The 23,332-nt window shown below is 35.5% G+C and overlaps 1 protein-coding gene across 5 annotated transcripts in view; it reads left to right on the top strand.

The window, feature by feature from the left end:
* Positions 1-23,332, top strand: part of ROBO2 (roundabout guidance receptor 2) — a 567,226-nt gene that overhangs the window by 404,446 nt on the left and 139,448 nt on the right. For all 5 annotated transcript variants that reach the window (XM_046648104.1, XM_046648103.1, XM_046648102.1 and 2 more), the window contains exon 5: positions 9,421-9,559. In XM_046648104.1, coding sequence (XP_046504060.1) covers positions 9,421-9,559 — 139 coding nt within the window. The remainder of the gene's footprint in view (positions 1-9,420; positions 9,560-23,332) is intronic.

The raw sequence follows: 23,332 nt of genomic DNA, 5'->3' as shown, positions 1-23,332 counted from the left end.
ATGAATAAAATACAGTTTTGCCTGGTAGGATATGAAATTAGTGGTCACTGAACATTAACAGTGAAAACCCACAAGTACATCTATTCTATTTAAAGGAACACTCATCGCTTTTTTTCTGTAACTGCCTCAAGCTTTGGAACAGAAAAATGTTGCATTACAGCAGTATATACTGCCTTCAGAAGGAAATTGAAAGGGTTTAATGTCATTACTCGGCAATTAGACCTACCAAAATGTGACTGTGTTAAGAAATATTTACCCTACTTTTCCTAAAGACATGAGGGGAACCAGAGGAGATCCCTAAACATGTCAGGAGTTACAGGGGAACTTCTAAATTATTTTGAAAATAGCTATAAACCAAAGAGATTGAATTTGTCTAGAGGCAGTTCCTCTGGAAGAATTGATTTAGGAAGCTGAGAAACGTTTATCTGATGGTGTAAACTAGTCAGAACTGACCTAGGGGGTTATAAATACAATATTAAGTTGAGGGAAAAACTGAAATTCCATTATTGATAAGAAAACAACATCCAAACCCAGAAATAAAACTTAAAAACAGTAGTAATGGTCAAAATCAAGGATGTGACAAGTATTTCATGAAAGATATCCCTTCTGTACCTTGTTTCCCCAATTCTTAGGGAAAATAAAATAACAAGTATGCTATGTATAATGAAGCCTTCTTTATTTTATTTTGCTGGCTTGCATCCAGTAGATTTTTTCTAATAACCCTCCTTATACTTGATCATTGTTAGGTATTATCATTCCTGACCTAAGGTTTATAAAAGTAAAACCGGTTGTATCTTTACCCTTCTTCCCTCTTCAATTTTATTTTCATGTAGCAGCTATTCTGCTTTAAAAAAATCTGCCTACTATAGCCACTCTATAGCTACAGAAAGTTTTTAAATGCCCTTTTCAACTCAATCTTTACTATAAGATGCATTATATAGAAAAAGCGACTGATGATATTTAATTGTTAAAAATATAATTCACTTATAAATGGCAAGAAAAACAGTGAAAGGAATAAAGGGTCTTGGCCAACACAGTAGCCATCTGCAAGTGTTTTGAGTCTATAGTAAGTGAGTTTGGACTTCGAAGTTTTTTAGTTTGAAAATTGCAACTTATATTTTAAAAATCTGCCCGTTAGACAAAGACATGATCAGCGTAACTTAATGTTCAAAATGTTACTCTACCATATCCCATGAATCATTTATTTTGTTTGTTTTTCTTTAATATTTGCTGGCCATAAAGTAACATCCTAGTTAAGTGAGCAGTACCAAATCTAAAAATTAGAAATAAATATCATAGTGTAAATGGACATTGAAATCTATGGCACAGCCTAGATGCCTTCATAAAGAATACTCCCCAGCACTTCGCATAAGTTCATCAAGTTCTAAAGATCCTGAAGACAGAGAAACTAGAGTCGAATTACATAATGAAATTTCTAATCATGGGTAGATTTGGAATATCTGTTATTCAAAATTTAACAGTCATTAAAAAATAAAAAATAACATGAATTTTTTTCCAAATGATTTTTAAATGTTTATCAAAGTAATACTTGAAAAAAGATTTTATATGTTACATTTCTGATATACATTACAAAACTTACAATGAAATCAGAAATATCTTGCCTCCACTCCTTCTCCCAACACACACACGTACACCAAACACACACACACATACTCATTCCTCATCTTTGAACATTCCTGCAAGCCTGTTTTATCTTTTTCTTCTGGGATTTATTTTCATATTTCTAAATATATGCTTCCTCTGCAGTTTTATACACTATTTTGACTTCCTATTTTGAAAGATGATGATTTGGCCCACTTATATTCTCTTTCTTACCTTCTTTCATTTCCCCCCCTTTTTTTTTTAATCCTTCCAGTATATAGACTTTAAAAACATTGGTTATATTAATATTCAGAATTTGAGTTATTATAACCATGTAAATCTTAATTAGTATGACGGCATTTCTTTTCGGGCACTGTACTTTTTCTTCCTTGAATTAATAATAAGCCCATTTTCCCTTTTACCTATGTTTGTCTACACCTGTCATGAATTCTCTTGAAATCTCTAACAGAAGGTTTAAAATCCTCTAAATTCTATTTAGCTGTTAAGTCCACCCTCACTACAGGTTTCCTGGACGCCTCAGAGCTCCTGCCCAGACTGGGCTGGGATGCTGTTTAGGTCTGTTCCAGAAGCTTCATCCTGATATTTATCTTCCCTTTTCTCTAATGCTGGATTCCCTGTTTCCTGCATCCTCTTTTTGTTCTTTTCTTGGTTCACTCCTCTGTTCAGAAGAGAGTTTCTCTCTTGCTTTCTGCTTGACTAGAACCTAGAGCACATTTCTTTATTTTATCTTCTAGACCAAAATGCCTTTATTCTATCCAAAACTTAATCGATACTTTAAGTGATTATAGAATTCTACTGTAAAAAATATTTTTGCTCAAAATATTAAAGTCACCACTCCAATATCATTGAGCTTCCGCTGTTGCTTTTGATAAGTCTACTGTGATTCTGATCCCTATGCGATCAATTTTCTTTCTTTTTTCTCTTTCCAGACTTTTTGTACTGTCTCTTTATCCCAGTGTTCTGAAACGTTTCAATACTATGTGTTGATTCAGCAGTTTTTAATTTTATTGGCAGGACACTTGGTGAGCAATCTCAATCAAAAAACTTCTATCCAAACAAGTCAATGAAATATCCTCTTTATTTTTTCTATTCTCTGTCGAACATATTTTCATTAATTAGATGTTAAACCTCCTAGGTCTTTCTTTTCTCTAATTCTTCCTTATTTAAAGCATCCTGTTCTTGTTTCATGGCTGTTTTAACTTCTCTTATATCTCAGAATTTTAGTAACAGTTTTTTTAATAAAAGTTTCTTGTGATGCTTCCCTGCTTTTATTTCTTCTGAGTTCCTTTCCCACCTCTCAGCTGAATCATTCTGTCTGCTACCTTGGAGGCTTCCTTCAAATGGCCAGTGATCTGTTGTTGTTCATTCATATTTGATTGCTATTCACTAAAAAGACATTGAATACTCTGTGTCTACTGATGGCTTTCCTGCTAGGATAATCTGATTGGGAACTAGCCATTTTATTGGGGATGAGAACAGAGGTTGGGACTGGTGATATCGATTTTCAGTTATTGGATGAGAGATAATAGTTGACGGCCTGAGTATACTTGAGATACCCAGAGACAAATCTATGAGGGAAGATATCTCAGAACCAAACCTTAGGAAACATTGAAGTTTTATTGATAACCTGGGGCCTTCATTTAAGAATTCAAAACATAAGGTGTTATTAAAATCAAGATGATTGTTGGGAGCAATATAATTCTTTTAGATAATAGTTACTTGCAAACTTTAAAACAGCAAAATATTTTTTATTTATTCACGCCTCTAAGAAATATCTCTTGAGCACCTAGCACGTGTCAAGCCCTGTTTAAGTGTTTAAATATAGTCGTGAGATGAGTAGACAGGGGCCTGCTCTTGGCTGGACTCTCATGTCATGTTATCAGCAATAACATGAAACTTTGCCTCTAAAACATGGTGAGAGAGGCATTTTTTCCCTCTGAGAACCTTTACCTTTGTTTTTCTTTGCTTCACAGGATGATTTCTCTCAGACAAAGAAAATTCTTGGCAAGAAAAGAAATTAATGCAGTCAGGATTTATTTAATCACATTCAGACAGACAGATCATTATCATTCAGTCTGTTTTAGGAGGGCACAATAATTCACATTCAATGGCTATCATAATCCCTGTCCCCTCATACATGCCCAGTTAAATAAAAGGAGACATACCACGGCTAGCCATCTGACTTCCCATTTAATAGACACCATAGGGTGGCAGGTCCTTCTGGGTCAGCTGAAGTTAGATAAGGTTTACAAGCAGTGGTTAGTTCTAATGTCCTTTTATTGCACAGCTTTGGTCTTATGGGACTTAAAGGACTCTACCTATGTAATTATTGCCATAACACTACTTTTATAATGTCAAGCAAATTTTATTTAAAAATTGTTAAGGTTGTCTTAGTAATAGCTGTCAAACCACAGCCATTGCCAATTTTACAGCCATATTCAAAGACTGAACACAGTTGAAAAGAGAAATTTGTCCACTGGGCACTTAATGTCCTTCACTGTAGGATGAAAAAACTTCAGAGATAATTTGAAGAAACTCAGGAGATATTATGCAACCTCATTTCAGATTTATGGTATTTTGTGTTAAATTGACTATTTTGCGGTCTGAATATTATTGACATAACTACAGTGAGACTCGGCATTTGATTTTATTACAGCAGCATACAAAGTTGGATTTTCCAGAATGCCAGTTTGGAATTAACTTGACTTGACTACTTGAGAGCTGTACTTAAATAGTACCACACAGCCAAACAACACCGCTGTCTCAAGAGAGATTAACCTTGTAAGAAAGTTATAAAGGTGATTCAAATCCACTTAATCTCACATTAAAAAATGTTAATTGCATTGACAAAGACGTTGCCTCTGATCACTTCATGGCTATATAATTAGAGATCAGGCCATTCAGAGGGACTCTAACTAACTGATAAGCAGTCAGCAAATAGCCCTTGAGATTTCTTCTCCTGTTTTTCACTATGTGATCAGACATAAGGAGATAACATGGAAAAATCAGTGACCTATTTTTGACATGCCTTAAAATTCAGTTTGCTGGTTATTCAGTAATTCAAGATGTTTCATATATGTTTACTTTAATTGTGCAGAGCTTCATGGGGTACAGACTCCAGGGGGCACTAATGGGTATTGAATGTCATCACTTACCAACTTACTGGCTGATTCTCTTATCAACTTACTTTCTAATACTTCTAACTTTACATTTCTCTGCAGATGATTTTGACACAAAATGGTACCTCAAGACATGTCCTTGTAATTTTTGTAATTTGTGTCTGAAAGGGGTTCAGCTTTCTATTTGGCTTGTGATAACAGTAGACTCCAATATGTTTTCTCCCTGTATAATGTCTTTAGTCTTTATTTTATATTTATTTATTTATTTATTTATTTATTTATTTATTTATTTATTTTGAGGACGATTAGCCCTGAGCTAACATCTGTTGCCAATCCTCCTCTTTTTGCTGAGGTAGATTGGCCCTGAGCTAACATCCGTTACTTTATATGGAGGGCATCTTTCACAGCATGGCTTGACAAGCAGTGCATAGGTCTGCACCCATGATCCAAACCAGCGAACCCTGGGCCACTGAAGCAGAACGTGCGAACTTAACTGCTGTGCCACCAGGCTGGCCCCTAACGTTCTTAGTCTTTAATACTCATGTTTCTGATTCTCAGATTTTCTGGAAATAAATTCTAGCTAAGAGAACTGGAAAACAACCCTTAGAAAAAATTCTTTTCCACTTAACTAAACATTAGGCAAACATGCAGTTTTTAATGTATTATTTTTTGTAGGCAGTTATAATTGCAAAGTAGAAGGTGAGCTTAGTATAATTAGAAAACAATTGGAATAATGAATAATACAATTTAGAGATAATTGCTGGAATGAGTGTTATGGAAATTCTTAGAATAATACTATAAAAGTTGTGACCAAACTTCAATGTATTAGTAAATTTTGGTGTTAGTTTGTTGGAAGGCACAACCTAAGATACTCAGGTATAAAACCCATCTTAATGTGTCATGTATATGCAAATGACTTTGACCTAGCTTGTTCTTTGCATCACCCATTATTTTTCTATCAGTTGAATTACATTTTCCACCATGAGCCAGTATTAGGCTTCGAAAAATTCTATACCACATACTCTCCTGTGGTTGTCCAGTTGCTAAGCTACTCGACTCTGCTTGAGGGCAGAAGGGAATAGAGGAGGTCCATTTCAAAGTTCTCCATCCCTGTTGAGTTCATCAGAACAGCAGCAGGGGGTCCTATATGTTGTTTCTTCTTGAAATTATAAATCAGGTGCTTCCATTTGTCTCCGTGAGAAACAATGGGGCTTAGAACACGTACAGTAAACACAAAATCCTCATGGATTTTCTGTCGGTGTCCCCTAGATGAAAAGACAACTTTACTTTTGTGACAAGTCTAACGTAAAGTTTACCTTTCTCATTAATTATACTCAGATGTTGGGATTTTGTGACTGGTAGCATGTTAAAGGAAGCATACAAAAACTTTGCCTGAAAATTTTCATGTGTGTTTTAATGGAACTAGTCTCACATACTGCTGTGTAATTTATTCTATGGTCAGCATCATGCCATAAAAATTTTCCATGGTAGATAGATATCTTGAACATTCCACTGACTTAGTAGTTTTTCAGTGTGTATGAATTTGTCACAATTTATCCTAAAATCCTCAATTTTTCAATACTGCCAACATTACTACAACTATCCTATGTAGTTCTTATTTTTTGTTGCAGTTATCACTTATCAAAGTTATTGTTCTGTATTGTTTGTATTGCAGAGTGTTTACAAGAAATGATTATTTTGGCTCTTCCCCAATCCTCACACTTTCCTTCTTTTTCTTATTGACTACTAATATTGGCATGTCCATCTTGTTCTTGATTGTAATCGGCATGCGTTTAGTCTGTTACCTTTTAAAATAATTTTTGCATTTAATTTCTGATAAATATCTTCATCATGCTTAGGAAGTTTCTTTTGATTCCTTCTTTATTTAGATTTTTTTTTTAAATCTAAGAGGTTTTCTCTATCTGATATGATCATATTTATTTTTCTTTTCCCCTCTATTTTAAAAGTAGCCCCCTTTTTCTTATTAATTAAGATGAATTTGACTTCAAGTAACAGAAATCTGATAATAATGGATTAAGCATAAGGGGTTTATTTTTCTCATATTTACCATTTCTGTGATGAAAGGAGCAACACACACACACACACACACACACACAAACCATATCCATACTTTACCTATCAATCTGTTCCCATTTGCTAAATGGGAACTTGAGAAACTTTCTAGACTTTTCTTCTTCACCATTCACTTCTGATTGGTCACTCAGTTGTGGTATCACTTCATTCTGTCCCCTCTTCCATATCCCCAGAACCGCTGGGTCAGTCTAAGCTGAAATAATTTCTTACAATAACCGTTTGACCTAATTTACTACTTCATGTTTCTCTTCTAATTCATCTTTCACAGATCTGCCAACACGATCTTTTTCGTATGCTTATTAAAAATGTTGCTTCCTTACTTAAAATCCTTCAACCACTCTCTGTCACTCTCAGGGCAGAGCTCACTGTCCTTGACATGGCATTCAAGGCCCTTCATGTTCTTGCCACTCACTCTCTGACTAGCTTCAACTCTCACCACTTTTCTGAAGAAACCAAGTTGCTGGCTGTTCACCAGCTACCAAGCTGGAAGCCTGGTATAGAGGAAGCTGTATTAACATGCACTGAATGAAGGAGTGGAGGAGGGAAAGACTTCTTTCAGCTCACTCATCCATATGCCAGGTCGTAGTACGATACCTCCATTAAAATCAGAGAGGGCAGGAAGGGTCTCCTGACACATCATTTCTCAATGTCAAGTGATATCAACGATGACTTAGCTCTCTTTTAACACTGAGTTATTGCAGCTTTTAGATGAATTGGATGAACATCCCCAAGTGATAGCAAAGAAAAAGTCAATCCCACTTTCTATGCTAATGACTCATTTTTACTATTAACACTTCGAGCACTCATAAAGAAATACTGATCCTGTTGCCTATTTACTGCTACAAACAAAAGCTAACTGTCAACTATGCCGGCACCAAAATAGTAGTTTAGAGCACATGGTGTTCAGCTTTCAAAAGGATAACACCCAATCATTCCATCCAACATGAAGATTTGTTCTGTTTTCAAGGGGGCACACGTAGCTGCTCATTGATTCTGACAACCTAAAATCTTTAGAAGCGACCTTTTTTCAAATAGATTTTCATAGATTATTTCTGATTTCGGCATTAAATAACACTCCATGGTAAAGTTCTGTTCGCCGTGTTTTATGGCTTGGAATTTTGGGGTCTCAGAGTACAGACACTTGAGCACATGCAGGTCTGTGTTTTAAAGAAAATTTTGATCCCTACTGTCAAACTCACTGTGAAGAGATTCAGTTGTCTTCCTTCTGAATACCAGTGACTGTTGGCTTTATTGCAGTAAAATATGGCTCTTGCAACTTATGCGTTTGCTTTATAAATATAGATCTTTATTTAGTTAATAAAATCATATACTTCCATTCTATACTCTTAACATATGTTATTTGAAGTGGTTTATTTCCCTTAAAGGTTTCTTGCTAAATATATTTCAGTTTTTGTACCACTGTATTCACATGTTTAGGTTGGGTTTGAAACTAAAGTCCTGAGTGATTAAATAGAGCCATATGGCCAGATAAATAGTGTCAACTCCCTATGGATTTCATCTTTCTTTTCCTTGACTTCCCTTTCTACATCAATAAGTAGCAATGTTGGACTTGCCTGTGATTTGGAGACATGTGCTAATAAAAATTTAAACCGTGATTTTTCCTGTATCAGATCATTATCAAAAAAGGAAAAACCTAGACAGGGAATTGAAGTGTTTAGAGATATGTAGAACTTCTTGTTTTATATTTCTCTTGGATGGTAAAATTCTTATAGACAGAGATTTATTTTTCCCTAGCTTTATGTAGAGGAGTGCTAGAATGCAGATTAGCAGTGCTAGGTACAAATTAACCACAAAAGAATAAGGGATGGAAACACTAAAACAGAATAGTAGAGAAATAAAGAAATGTACAAGTTAAGTAAAGAAAAAATGGGCAGATATCTGGAACACTTAGGAGAACATAGTTGGAAGTGGCCCTAGAAAATTATGTATGACAGTAAATAATTTACAATGATTAATAATGTCAGTATTTTTTATTTAAAAAAAAAATCAGGTAGACAGTTTTCCAAACGTGAAGTGAAAACGTACGCGGAAGTTTTGGGTCCTTGTCAAATGGTAGCCTAAGTGGAAAAACTTAGATAACTCTTATGTGTGAGACCATAATTTTTTTGTTTTTTTCTAGCATTCTTGATGGAATATTAGTATTTGTTTCCTTTTTGAAATTTTCCATCAGTTTCAACTTTTGGTTTTCCCACTCTGAGCCACTGTAAAAAATTGATCATTTTTATCTCTTTCCTTGTTTCTGTGGAATTCAGTTTTCAGATTTTTTATTACAGGGTCCACGCAATTTAGCTCTGGAATTCACTGAAGAATCAATTTAATATGTTTCTTTCCAAAAGGTTGTATGGTTTTATATAAAAACTGTAGCACTTTCTGTGTTCCTGGATACTTTATTTTATTCAGTTGTATTGAATTCATAAGGCCTTATCAAGACATCATTGAGATACAGAGTTAGGTACCTATGTACCAGAAATAAACCACTTATTTCCTATGCTTTTTCTGTAATGTCCTTAAATCATGTACAACATTCATTTCATTTTATTGCTTTTTGTTTTTTTTCCCTAAGAACGACCCACATTTCTCAGGAGGCCAATTAACCAGGTCGTGCTGGAGGAAGAAGCTGTAGAATTTCGTTGTCAGGTCCAGGGAGATCCCCAACCAACCGTGCGGTGGAAAAAAGATGATGCAGACTTGCCAAGAGGAAGGTAAGAACATCATATGGATGGGAAATTGTTAGCAACCATTGAGTAATTAGAAAAGAAAAAGACCATCAATTGCACCACCAAACACTCATATCTTAGTGTATTATTTTCGCACGTATGATTTTTGCATACACAAGCCACATATTTACTGTTTTATATACTGAAATCCCCCAGACTTTTGATGCCATTCTTTCATTGAATTTTCACATAAATGCCTGATGCTCCACTCCATCCAATATCCCCAAATATCAAATATGCTTTCTTTCTCATGGCCCCTTCTAAATTTGGCATTCTGTTCCTGCCGAACTCTTGACTACTCTCCCCAATTACCTCTTTCTACTACTGCTCTGTCGCCATGATGCTTCACTCCACGCTGGATATTGTCTGCTCTCCGTTATTGCCCAGAGCACCACTAACAAAAGGCTGCTGAGTGTAGCTGATTTCAAAGTCTAGAGTAAAGGGGAGATCTTGCTCAACACAATACTAAGGCAGCAAGTAGTTGTCATCAGTGTCCGCATAGGGAATTTCTCATGTAGGGACCTCCTGTCACTTTCTCACTTGCTGTATCTTCATGGAGTCCTTCTTCTCCATCTCTTTTTTATTCATCCTATCACCAAACCCCAAAACCTAATCTCTCAACTCTCTCAGGCAAGTCCAAAAATGCTTGTTGTCTTTTATAAAAATAAACAACATTTTTGTTGTCTGAATCTTCCCAAGAACTTGCCCTTTATGATCAAATAAATCATTCAAGTGTTTTTTTCAATATAATGAGCAAGTCTAGCTTTCAGATTTGTTTTGCCTTAGTCCTACCTTCTGAAACTGCAGCCATCACACCTACTACAGTCATCATCTGTGTAAAATTTCACATCCTGCTTATTGTCTAATTTTTTTTTCCTGAAAAGAAATTAAGTTTCGTTCAACTGACTTAAATTGAATATGCTTTCACAGAAGTCAATTGCCTTTTTTTTTTTTTTTGAGGAAGATTAGCCTGAGCTAACATCTGATTCCAATCCTCCTCTTTTTGCTGAGGAAGATTGTCCCAATTAACATCTGTGCCCATCTTCCTCTACTTTATATGTGGGATGCCTGCGACAGCATAGCTTGATAAGTGGTGCGTGGGTCCACGTCCGGGGTCCAGGCCTGTGAACGCCGGGCTGCTAAAGCAGAGCATGTGAATTTAACTGCGATGCCACCAGGCTGGCCCCAGAAGACAATTGCCTTTTATGTGATTTTGCCTGCAGCGCTATCAATACTTTCTTGAATTTATACATTCATCTCAAAAATCTCACTTTTATATGTTCCTAGCTTTATGATACTCTGCTGTCTAAAGTCATTTCATCAACAGCGGTTGTTTCAAATGGACCAAACATTTTAAATAGTCAGTGAGAGGTTCTTTGCAATCTAGAGGAATAAGATAAGTGAAAATTGTAATTCGCTTAATTTTTCAGCCTAAATAGTAGGGAAAGTCACCTCTGTGTTTCTTTTGTCACTTTGGTGTCAGACCTCTAGTTTTAAAGGAATGTTGTTGTCAGGAGAAGTTTGTGGATGTGAGGCTCCTCAAGGCTTCTCAGTGGAGAAGCAGGTGCAAAAGCAAGAAGAGGGCATGGGACTGAGTCGTTGGTGTCCATCCTCCATGTATAGTCAATACTTCCCTTAAATTTCACAGCATTTAATGTATAATTTTAACATTTTGATGGGAGATTAAGAAGTTAATTATATGGTAATATTTAGCCTAAATTATATGGTAATATTTAGCCTAGTGTAGCCAAGGATTAATTTTCAATTATTAGAAGTAATTAGCCTTGTCCATTAAAAAAAAACAACTTTCACTTTGGAATAATTTTGGATTTATAGAAAAGTTACAAAGATAGTATAGAAAATTCCCGTATATCCTATACCCAGTTTCCCCTATTGTTAACGTCTTACGTTACTATGAAACATTTGTCACTCCTAAAGAGCGGATGCTGATACATAACAATTAAAGCTTATACATTATTTTGGTCTCACCAGTTTTTCCATTAATGTCTTCCTTCTGTTCCAGGGTTCACTCTAGGGCATTTACTTGGTTGGATATTATAGGGTGTTTCATTTAGTTGTCATATTCCCCAGTCCTCCTCTGGTCTACGACAGGTTCTCAGTCTTTCCTTGTTTTTGTGACTGACAGTTTTAAGGGATCCTGGCCAGGTATCCTAAAGAATGTTCCCCAAACCTGGATTTGCCTAGTGTTTTCCCATGATAGGGCTTGGTTTGTGGGATTTTAAGAGGAAAGCCACAGAGAGTGCCCTTTTGGTCACACGATATCAGGGGTTACATGATATGCACATAACATCCCTGGTAATCCTGCCATTTTTAATCATTAAACAATATCCATTTGATAAAAATATCAAAAATAGAAAGTTGTAAGCATGTGTTGCTTTTCAGTGGGTCTATGTCTTTGAATTAAGGTAAAAGAAAACTTAAGCCCGGTTTGATTTGTTCCCAGATTGCTCTAGGCGTTAGGTCATAAACCTGACATCTTTAGTCGCTACAATATTCTCCAAAACTTGCCAAATGCATTTGCTTCAAAGTTCAAATAATACATACAAGTCAAACAACAGCATAAAACTACATGTTTAGATTGTATGATATAAAGGCCCGTAAAGACAAGGTGGAAATTTTAAGAAATCTTACCTCCCCTAACTTCCCTGAAAAGATTTTCATAGGTTTGGCCTCTTTCCTCCTATTACCAGCATGATACTACCACAAGGCTTTGTGTGACCAGCCTAATATTTTTAAAGTATTAAGCAAATGGAAATGCTGTGTAAGCTTTAAATTGTATGTTAGAAAGGCTTAAAACTGGGATCAGTGCAATATAGAAAATGAGGTCAGTATTTTTATCATGATAGAAGCCATGTACTTTTTCTTGAATTCTCAACCTTTCAGTGGTATTTCAAAAAAGCTTATTCATTCTTAGATTTGTCTGCATTAGCATAAGCTTCATTTATGCACAATGAGGGGGAAAGAGACCTCTTTACTTGGTGAGAAATAACAGTGATGACTTTTAGCCAACCATAGCCTAAATCAACAACGTTGATTCTATTACATTATTTAGGTCTCAGACTAGGGAGATGGCCATTGTTCTTGTGTAAGCAATTGTGCGGAGTGGTGTGGAGGATGACATTTCTTTGGCTTAACATTTAATGCAGTTTGAATAAGGTTTGTGTAGTGGTTCATGCTTAACACATTTATAGTAAAGCTTTGTAGGGCAGCTGCATAGCCTGTAATTACTATGTAAGTAATATGTGACTATTTTTCTTTTGGAGACAAGAAAACCTTTTCAATTCAAGTTTAAATTTATGAAATGCAATGATAGCTATTTAAACCTTAAACGCTGAAGAAGCTATCTGTGCCAACCTTTCAGTAACCAGAGATGAATTAAGGCAGTATTTTTTCCTTTACTGTGAAAATATTTTTTGAGTACCCGTGTGCCTCTCTGATTTAGCCTTAAACTCCTGACCTTTCTTAGTAACTGTCTTTAATGAAATTACAACATACACTTGATGACTTGTGTTAAACACATTTTTTGATTAGATGAATGTTTTGGTGAGGTTGGAAAAGTAGCAATTCCCACGTCTAACAATAACTCTGCTGCCCAACCAGGGAAAAGTTATTTACTTGGACTTTTTCCATATGACAAAGGGACAAAATAAGAAGGAGCCTTCATTTCAGACATTCTACTGTCAATTGTTAATTGCTTGCAGATACTTCTGAAGATACTACTATTTCACAATTGAAGATTGCAGGAAGAAAAACAAAGTCATTGCTTTTTTTGTGACTTTCAAGTATCAATATTTTTTTTCCCAGCAGTTCTCAATATCTATGTGCTCAAATAAATCAACACTAACTCATCTATTAAGGGCAAGAATTTTACAAACCAGTATGAAAATAAAATGGGTAGAGGGAACAAAATGAGGAGATAAGGGGAAAGATGTTTTATAGTTCATAATGATTGTTTTTCAAAAGCACATGTTTTTAAAGCATAATTTAAATTATAGAAAACGCACTTTTAGATTTACCTACATTTATTAAGTGCCTAGCATATTTATAATGCTCACTGATAGTCTGTAGAAAGAAGTCATTTTAAGCAAGGTAAATATGCTGTTATTGATTCTTTACTTTTTATTTTATGTTAACCAGATTGAGTGATGTAGGAAAGTATTTACATACTGAATAAATTGAAGAAAGTTAAAACTGAAGAAATCCTAAGTTCTTCCTTGGGTGTTACATCATTTTTTTCTCAGGCAAACCTAGCACTTTTTGCTAATTAGTGCTCTTTTGATGATCAAATGCCCTCAACACATCTTTTCACAAAGTGCTTCGTGTGATCGAAGTTGCCAGTATTTATAATATCTAGGGCAATTCTTCCTCTTATGTTCTTTCATAACATGGGGTTATTGTATATTTTTGTTCTACCAAAAAAATATATATTCTGAAGCTCTATGAAAAACATCATGTATTAATATAAAAGCAACAGAATATTATAATTTATAACCAAAGAAATAAAAATGAAATTGAAATATACTAACACTACAATGTTCTGTTCAATCTAATATTAGGGAGCAGAATAAAAATAGCCCTTCTCAGAATCTGGATAAGAAGTAGTGTGATTTCTTATCTGAGTTTGTCTGCACAGTTTGTATTTCAGTTAATTATTAGCAGTCTTTTAAAGGACTGTAAATAGGAGATTTAACATCCTTCATCAGTCATATAATTTTCAGTATATCACCATTAGTTAGTCCACGATAATTTTTATTCCATTTTTATTTATTTTCTAAACTAACTCTAAAGTGACACTAACTTCCTCAATAAGGATCTAGAGTAGAGAAAGGAATGCTCATAAAAGCTTGTCAGAGAAAATTAGAAATAAAATATGCCATTTACATTCTTATGTATGCCTGAGAATTCTAAATGCAGTTGATGGCTTGCACATAGAGGGTATAATTCATGAATATTTCATAAAAATAGGAGAAAGACTAGAGAAAAAGAATTTCAAGATACATTGTGCAAAATCCATCAGTTTTTCTGAACTTACTGACAAATTCCTTTTTCTAAAGTGCAAGTCTATTTTAAGAGAGACTGTTAGAGTTCTTAGTTCCATGAAATGTGAGATTCACATAAATACGTGACTCCTTGTGAAAAGGAATGGAATAGAACCACTTATAATTCCCCTTTTTTTGTGGCATTTTTCCGCTAAGTGGCTTTTTCCACTTAGCCCTGGGCAATGTTCTTATATTAATTGTTCGGAAGCTCCATTGTTTAGAGCATGTGCTCCTGGGATGCAGAGATGCTGATCAGGTGCTCAGCCATCCTGCTGAGAAGATCGGCCTTCTTCACATACAGTTTGAGCTTCAAGGACATGTAGTAATTTGGGCTTCTGGTAAATAACCACGCTGATTAGGTTGGCTGGTCAAGATTGGTCAATTAAAATGGTTTTTGAAAAAGGAGGAAAAAAACTGAAAGGAGGAGAAAAGCCATGTATATAAAACATTGTACGTGGCATCTGAAAAGTGAATTGATACTGAAGATTCAGAAATATAAAGAAAAGTGTAAATGAATATTCTGTGATTTTTCAGCTATAGAGATGCCTTAGCCATTTCTGTCTGAAAAAATTAGAACCTCATGGACAATTACTCCAGGTTCTTTTATACAGCTACCAACAGCGTAAAGAATATTTAGGCCATTGTCAGGGGTGGTAGACTTTAGGCTTGTTCTGACACTGATCGTTTATCAGTTTAGTTATACTCCCATGTTCTGGAAATCATGTTCGACAGATTTCTCTACCACTAACTAGGAGTGTGACCTTGAACAAGCTATTTAAAGTCTGTGTTTTACATCCTGAAAATATAGACTAGTGATGCTGTGGGACTAATGATTAACCTATACTTTGACTCATTTGTACAGGGTGAGTAATTATGCCATCCATTCTAACCCAAAGAGTTATTAAAATGATATAACTAATTCAAAACACTGTACAATGGCTGCACATAACAGGTGCCCTAGTTTTATAAATGCAACTGATTGGTGGTATTTATTAGTTATATAGACAAATACATGGAAAAAAATAGTTAATGCTGAAAAATTTAAAATTTCTAATTCTTATAGAATAGTTACACATTCTCCTTTCTTTAGCCAATTGATTTCCATAGAAACATATAAAATACTATAGATGTCACTTTTGCTTTTAAATCATATAGATTTATTTATACATTTTGCCAGCCAGTTTGCCAAACCCAAAAGTTGTCACGCATTTTTCTACCTCTGTGGGATTGTGCATGGTCCAGATATTGTTCCCTCTTCCTAATGCAATAAGACATCTGGGTTGCGACCTTCAAATTTTACACATTCTACTGTATCATTTGTCTGCTAGTAATAAGAAAACCACTTTTATAAGAAGGTGATGTAACGATAAACCCAAATATTTTTGGAGAACTTCCTGTTTGCCATGCAATCTTCTAAGTGTTTTTTTGCCTACGTTAATTCCATTGTTTTAAAGGACAGTGTTCCGGTGTAATATTACTCCCATTTGAGGTATGTGGAAACAGAAGCTTAAAGAAGTTAAGTTTTCTAAGTCTGCACTAATATGTGTTAGGACTAGGACTTGAATTAGAATCTGTTGAACATGAAACCTGTACTTTCAACTAATGGGCTCCACAATTAGGTGGTTATTAATTGTTGATGAACTTGAGTCACTTACAAATTTTGTATTTTGGATAAAATTATAGATGATCAGTTAGAAAAACTATATTATGAATAACTTTATAGGACTACTATATAGCATTACTGTTAAGGGTAATTTTTAGACCAATTTCTTAAGCCACGTATGAAATGTCCTGCTGTTTTGAAAATCTACACTCGGACCAGGTCAAGGTTACCTTCTTGGAAGCTGAAGATATAGATTTTGTTTACGAACAGGATTAATTAGCAACTTTCAGCAGGATGCCAAAATGGTATTTTTTCTGTGTTTTCATCAAATAGGTGCTAATAGTTGCTGTTATCACCAAACTAATTGCCACCTAGGGTGGGGAGTGTAAGTGGCTTCGTCCTGTGACCACATTGGCCCATCTGTTGAGAATCTCAGCTCAGAGACAATGCAAGAACTGGCATCCAATTTGGGCTCTGGCCTGTGGTCAACTAACAAGCTGGGGCACACTTGGAATATGAAATGCCTTGAAGTCAGAGATGCTCTGCTGTCCATTAATTGGCAGCTCTTGCATTGTGTGTGAGCAGAGCCAAGACCAGGTGCCAGTTTGCAGAGCAAAAGGATCTGCCTGAGTGCCACCTGTCATTGGCATGTGGGTATTGGCCAACTAGGAGCCACAGCAGGTGTGCTTCTTCCATCAAAGTGTGGCATGTTAGAGCATTCAGCTGGGCTGAAGTCGACACTAGGGCAACATTTTACTTTAGCCCAAACTGTAGGACAAGCCAAAGACTTACCAGGAGATAGTCACCACGGCACACTGTATCCCACAGGCGTCTATACTGGATATTTACCATTAGAGTTGCTCTCTCTCATACCTAGATTCTTATCTTGACTATAAACAAAGTGTATAAAAGGAAAAGTTATTTAATTGACTACCTTACCCCAAATCCTTGCCTTCATAAGACAGTTTGTGATTAGAATCACTTAGATAATTTTTAATCACCCGAGGTGTTTTCCTTAAGATATATTTCTGATTGAATTGTGTTGTTATTCTTATTAAGTTGAATTGTGATGTGGAGCTGCCAGGTAAACCAGAATTCCCAGCTCTGCCAGAAGTCGTCATGTTATTTTCAACAATATATGTAAAATGTCTGAGCACCAGAGTCCACATCGGCAAAAGGTGTAAGTTGGGATGGATACCTTCTTGTCTCCTTTAAATTCTGAGATGGTACGATTCCATAAATGGCAACAACTTGAAAAGTAAGATAATACCTTTTTTATAGGAAAAAAACCCCAGAAATTTGAAATGGATGGGCCTAAATAGGAAAAGTAAAATTACCCATATGCCCATTACCAATGACTACTTTTTATGTTTTACATATATCTTCTCAGATTTCTATGTGTGTATGGGCATATTTTTAAATTCAATTTTTTTTTTTTTTTGAGGAAGATTAGCCTGGAGCTAACATCCATGCCCATCTTCCTCTACTTTATATATTGGACGCCTGCCACAGCGTGGCTTGAGCGGTGCGTATGTCCACACCCAGGATCTAAACTGGCGAATTCCAGGCCACCAAAGTAGAATGTGCGAACTTAACTGCTGTGCCACTGGGCTGGCCCATAATTCAAAATTTTTCTTAACTCTGAATGTTTATTTAGGTTTTTACAGGAAAAGCTTAGTACTGATTCAAAAAGAGTTTTTATTGTATTTTCCTTTCCTATAAATATCATATTAATAAATTATATTTACATAGTGCTTACTCTATACCAGATCCTACTCTAGGCATTTTATGTTAACACATATATCCTTAGGTCAATCCTGTGATGTAAATACTATTATTATTCCCATATTAGAAATGAGAAAAAATAAGACTCAAAGAGGATAAATATGATCAGGTCAGTCACCTAATGAGGGATCTAGGGTGTCTGACTCTAAAGTCCCACACTCTTATCTGGAGGCGCTGGGTGGGAACAACTTCTTTCCATTCTCCACTTGGGAATGAAGACTTGGAAAATGCAGCTTAGCAAATGCTTGCCTGGAAGTGTCACTTTAATCAGATAGTCACAAAATACATCTGTGTAATAAAGTACGTGTTAAAGATTTTACAATCTTTATCATAATGACATTTATTCGTAATATATACAGCCGTTATATCATATCAAATAAAGTTTACATCTTTTAAAAAAATTATCATTATTTTCCACTACATTGAAACAAAATTTAAAACAGCTCTATCTTTATTCTCAGAATATTTTAACTTATGTTCTTGTGTTCTTCTCCTTAACACATCAGGAGGGAAGGAAATGCTTGCTGACAGAATTAAATAGCGTGAGTAGGATATATAAATCTAGAAGTGTGAACTCTTCTAGGGCATCAGCGGTGTACCTCATCTTTTCATCTTCATCGCCTAACAATGCTCAGGCCACATTTGAATTTACTAAGAGAGTGGGACTTGATATTTTCTTGATAGTGTTTGATTATTAACAAGTCCATGGACAGTTATGAATTGCCAGGCAGGACTGAGTTCTACACTTTGTGTTTCCTACAAATGTGGTTTGTTTTTTATTATTATTATTTCCTATAATAGCCTCTCTGGGAAGGATGCTGTTTGACCCAGTTATTCAAACTAACTGGTAGGAATTGAAAGAGAAAGGGAACAAAAAAATAAAGAAAAACTTGAGACGCAGTTCATTACAATGACATGATGAATGGGGGTTACATATTTGATAGTGTGTGAAGGAGATACAATTGTCAAAGGCAAGAGATAAGAGAACAAATACTTTCAAAGCATTTTAAGAATACTCACCACTCCACGACAGTAGAATCAGTTACTGGAGAAGTCTACTTTACTTGGTATATGGTATCAACTCATTGGAGCTTCATTCTAAAAGAGCATTTTTAGGGGTGGGGAGTTTCCAGTGAGGCACAGTGACTGTTTGCCAAGAAATTAAAGTCCTAGAAGTTTCTTCTGAGAAGGTGATTCGTCATATAGATCCATGGGATAGCCTTATGGTAAGATCTCAGTGTGAAAATTTTGCTAATTATTGTGATGTTCACAACTGTTACAATTACGAAGGTTATTATAATACCTTTTCTTTCATCAAATTATAGGCATTTGGAGCCTTTATTAATAATATCTGGTTGAGGATTCTGTGTCATTGCAATTTATGCAACAAATGTCACTTGTTATGAAACGTATGTTCAGTGAAAACTGTAAATATTCCTTTGTTAATCCATATTTTCTAATACTTTTGTGCAAATATTTACAACATTAATAACAGAAACAAAAAAGTCAATCAAGACTCTTACCTTTATTTTTTTCTCTTTTTTTTTTTGTGAGGAAGATTGGTCCTGAGCTGACATCTGTTGCCAACCTTCCTCTTTTTGCTTGAGGAAGATTGTCACTGAGCTAACATCTGTGCCAATCTTCCTCTGTTTTACGTGGGATGCCTCCACAGCGTGGCTTGACAAGTGGTGCTAGGTGCATGCCTGGGATCCAAACCTGTGAACCCCAGGCTGCCGAAGCAGAACGCACGAACTTAACCACTATGCCACCAGGCTGGCCCCAGGACTCTTACCTTTATTTGAGAGATTTTACAAAAAGAGAGAAAGAAAATATTTTGAACATAATTTATAGTAAAATATCAATAAATCTCAAAGGAATAATTAAAACCTGCAATATAGACCAATAAAATACCATATTTCAAGAATTATTTCAAAAGTAATCACACACTTTCATTGAACATTTCTATATGGTGATAACCCAGCAGATAAACAAGATGAGTTTGTTTCAAGGATTTTAGTAGAAAGTCTGAAGTATGTATAGCATTAATTATTGAATAAGGCAAACTATATAAAAACTATGATATATAAGACTCTTTAGGATTTGAGAAAATAAAGACTACTCTATTCCCATGTGACACTAGAGATGAGTCTGAAAGGGAGAATAGAATTTCTATAAGCTGAGCTACAAAAAAGACTATTGCAAGAGATGGAAGCAGGATGCAAAAGGTCTGGTGGTGGAATGTGTCGGCCAATGGCTAGTGGCTCAGTTTGCCTGGAGCCGAGGCAAGTGACACTGAAGGCAACAAGGCTAGTTGAGGCTTTACTATGAAAACCTCTAATTCCAAGTAAAGTTTATACTGAGCACACTATGGAATGGAGATTCACTAAGCACATTGCCTAGAAATGTATCTTTGTCTTTATCTTTAGAAAATTGATTCTTGTATTTATATACAGGGTAGCTTGGAGTAGAAAAACATCAGAAGTAGGCCCACCTGGTAGGAAGTTGTTTAAAAGGCAGTTAGGGGATTTCTTTGGGGTATATCGTGTGAATATACAAACATGGACATTAGTACAGGCGGCAATACAAAGAAAAGAGTTTTTTCCAATTGGAAATTGTATGTCAGAGCTCATGGGAAAACAAGGGCTAAAAGTAACGCTGAGATTATTAACTTGGGTGCCTGGATGAAAGGTGTTGTCTTTAATAAATAGAGAAGTCAAAAGATTTGTTTCACCTAATCATTTCCAACCATATAATAATATTGTATGTCACTGAATCCACGTTAGAGTTTATTGTGGGATCCAAGAGTACTTTTCTCTGAGTTAAGGAGAAAAAATTGCCAAATCAACTATGATATGCCATCTATGGAAGATGATTTCTAATTTCAGAGATGTTAAAATATGGAAAATGTGTATCTTAAAACTAACTATGGGAGTCATAGCTAATGTTTATAAGTGCTTTACATGCAAATAACTCACTTAATCTTCACAATTGCCTCACCCTCACGCCACAGGGATTCTTATCATTCTTATTTTACAAATGAAGACCCCAAGCAGGGAATTTAAGCCATAGAAGGGCATTTGAATCCAAGCACTCTGGCCCTCAAGTCTACTCTCCTGACTACCATGCTAAGATCACTCATTTTTAAAGGAAATTAGATTTAAAAATTGAGAAAACCTCTAATTTTCTTGAGGGCCCACTGGTTTCATGCTAGAGGATTACACAGTTTATAATTAGTCTTTCCCACAACCTTGAAACATGAATCCCCTCTTTTAACAGAGGAGGAAACTGAAGCTTAGAGCCAATGCGCAGCGTGCTCAAGGTCACAGCACCCGTGGGGAGCAGAGTCGGGTTCAAACTCTCTGACGTGAAAAAGCTTGTGCTCATTTCCCATTTTGAACTGGAATATGCTTCATTCCATGTTTTACTCCACAGCTCTTGGGTTTTTTGTTTGTTTTTTGTATTTCCGTGTAACTAAGAGAAAGTAGTGTTAATCTCATCCTTATGGTGATTATTTCTCTATCTCCCCGGCTCCCTTTGCTGTATTTATCCTCAATCTCAAATATCCAGCCCTGAGCCTGACATGTGGTGCTCACCAGATAAACATTTAGTGCAATAGTTCTCAACTGGGGCCAATTTTGCTTCCCCCATGTCCAGAGAGACATTTGGCAAGAGATCCTTGATTGCCACATTTGGGAGATTAGATGCTACTGTCATTTAGTAGGAAGAGGCTGAGAATGTCACTAAACATTCTGCTATGCACAGAACACCACCCACAGCAAAGATAATCTGGCCCCAAATGTCAATCGTGCCAAGGTTGAGAAACCTTGATATAGTGGAAAGGATGAATCTAGACATTGCTCACCTAAATGTTATTTTATATGACTTTTTTTTAATGTTAAGGCAAAAATAATCAAATATAATTGAGAGAAAGAGATTTTCAAAGATAGTAATGTTTTCTTATTGCCTTTGTTATGAAGGTTATACCAGTGAGATGGACAAATGATACCATGACTGAGGTTGATATCATTGAACACAAGAAGAAGCCTCTTTGGTTCACTAATGACTTGAGATGAATGTATATTTTTGCATTTTTCTAGAATATATGAAGCAAGGAAGTTTTCTTTATATTCCTTGCTCATTAAATAGTTGCTGAATTGATAAAACTAGTTAAGAGTGTCTTAATTAGAGAAGTGTCTGAACTTTCGTTTTCAAATAGACCTGCCAACCCACAAGTTAGGTGGCACAGTAAATGATGACAAATGCCTCTATGCAGCTGTGTTGAATTTCTAAATTATTGCTTAAGAACATTTCATGAAGAAGTCTCTTTGGGAAGAAGGAAAAAAGAGAGAGCCTCTTGAATTTTCCACAGCACAGCCCAGGATGGACATCCCTCTGACTCTGTGCCCCTGCCCGCCCTTGATAACTCAGCTAGTGCTCACTTTGAATACTGAGGAAGGAGACTTCTTGAAGTTTGTCCAGCAAAGACCACAAAGCCACTAAATAGATGGCATGTTCATAAATCCATTTTACCCAAAATTTGCCCTCCTTTACTATACAGAGTTCATTCATGACCCCGGAGTGCTAGACGAATGGGAGCCGCCTGTCAAAGAACTTCTGGTCTGAGCTTTGAGTTTCTGTGGATGCTTATGGATTTAATTCCTAACATCCTTTTCTAAAAGGACTTCAAGTTGGGATTAATTTCTAACCAAACAGACAACTGTGAGATATATTTACTTTTCCAAATCTGATGTTGCAATTCCTATTGTAAAACCAAATCGTCTTAAATGAATTTAAGCCAATAAAATAATTCTTTCTAAATTGGAGGATAATGTAACCTGCATCCACCATGTTATGTGTTCCAATATGAATTAAGTGTGATGTGTTTGGATTTGTTACCATAAATTTTCATGTTCTAATTAGTTGAAAAACATTGCAAATAATACTTGCAATATTTTTTAAAGTATTTGAAAATAATACATTTAAGGGATTGTGGAAATTATTTTGTTTGAATAATCTATTAAAAGCTAGTAGAAAAATTACCATAAGGAAGGTTGCATATTAAAGACAGCAATAGAAATAATTAAATATTTCTTTCTGATATTATGAACCAAAGGCAAATCCTCACATATCTAGAATGGTTTGAATTTGACCTTATATGTGCATGGATGGAAGTAGTACATGATTTATTTATACATACACACACATACACACAATCACATTTAATCTCTAAACTTTTAAGAGGTTTACATTTAGTGAAAAGTAGAATAACTATGGGGTGACACTAAAAATTCTCTGCAGTTTTCAAAGCAA

Source organism: Equus quagga, chromosome 21, assembly GCF_021613505.1.
Source record: "Equus quagga isolate Etosha38 chromosome 21, UCLA_HA_Equagga_1.0, whole genome shotgun sequence".
Lineage (NCBI taxonomy): Eukaryota > Metazoa > Chordata > Mammalia > Perissodactyla > Equidae > Equus > Equus quagga.
The sequence above is the reverse complement of the archived record's forward strand: the minus strand, read 5'-3'. Positions and strand labels throughout refer to the sequence as shown.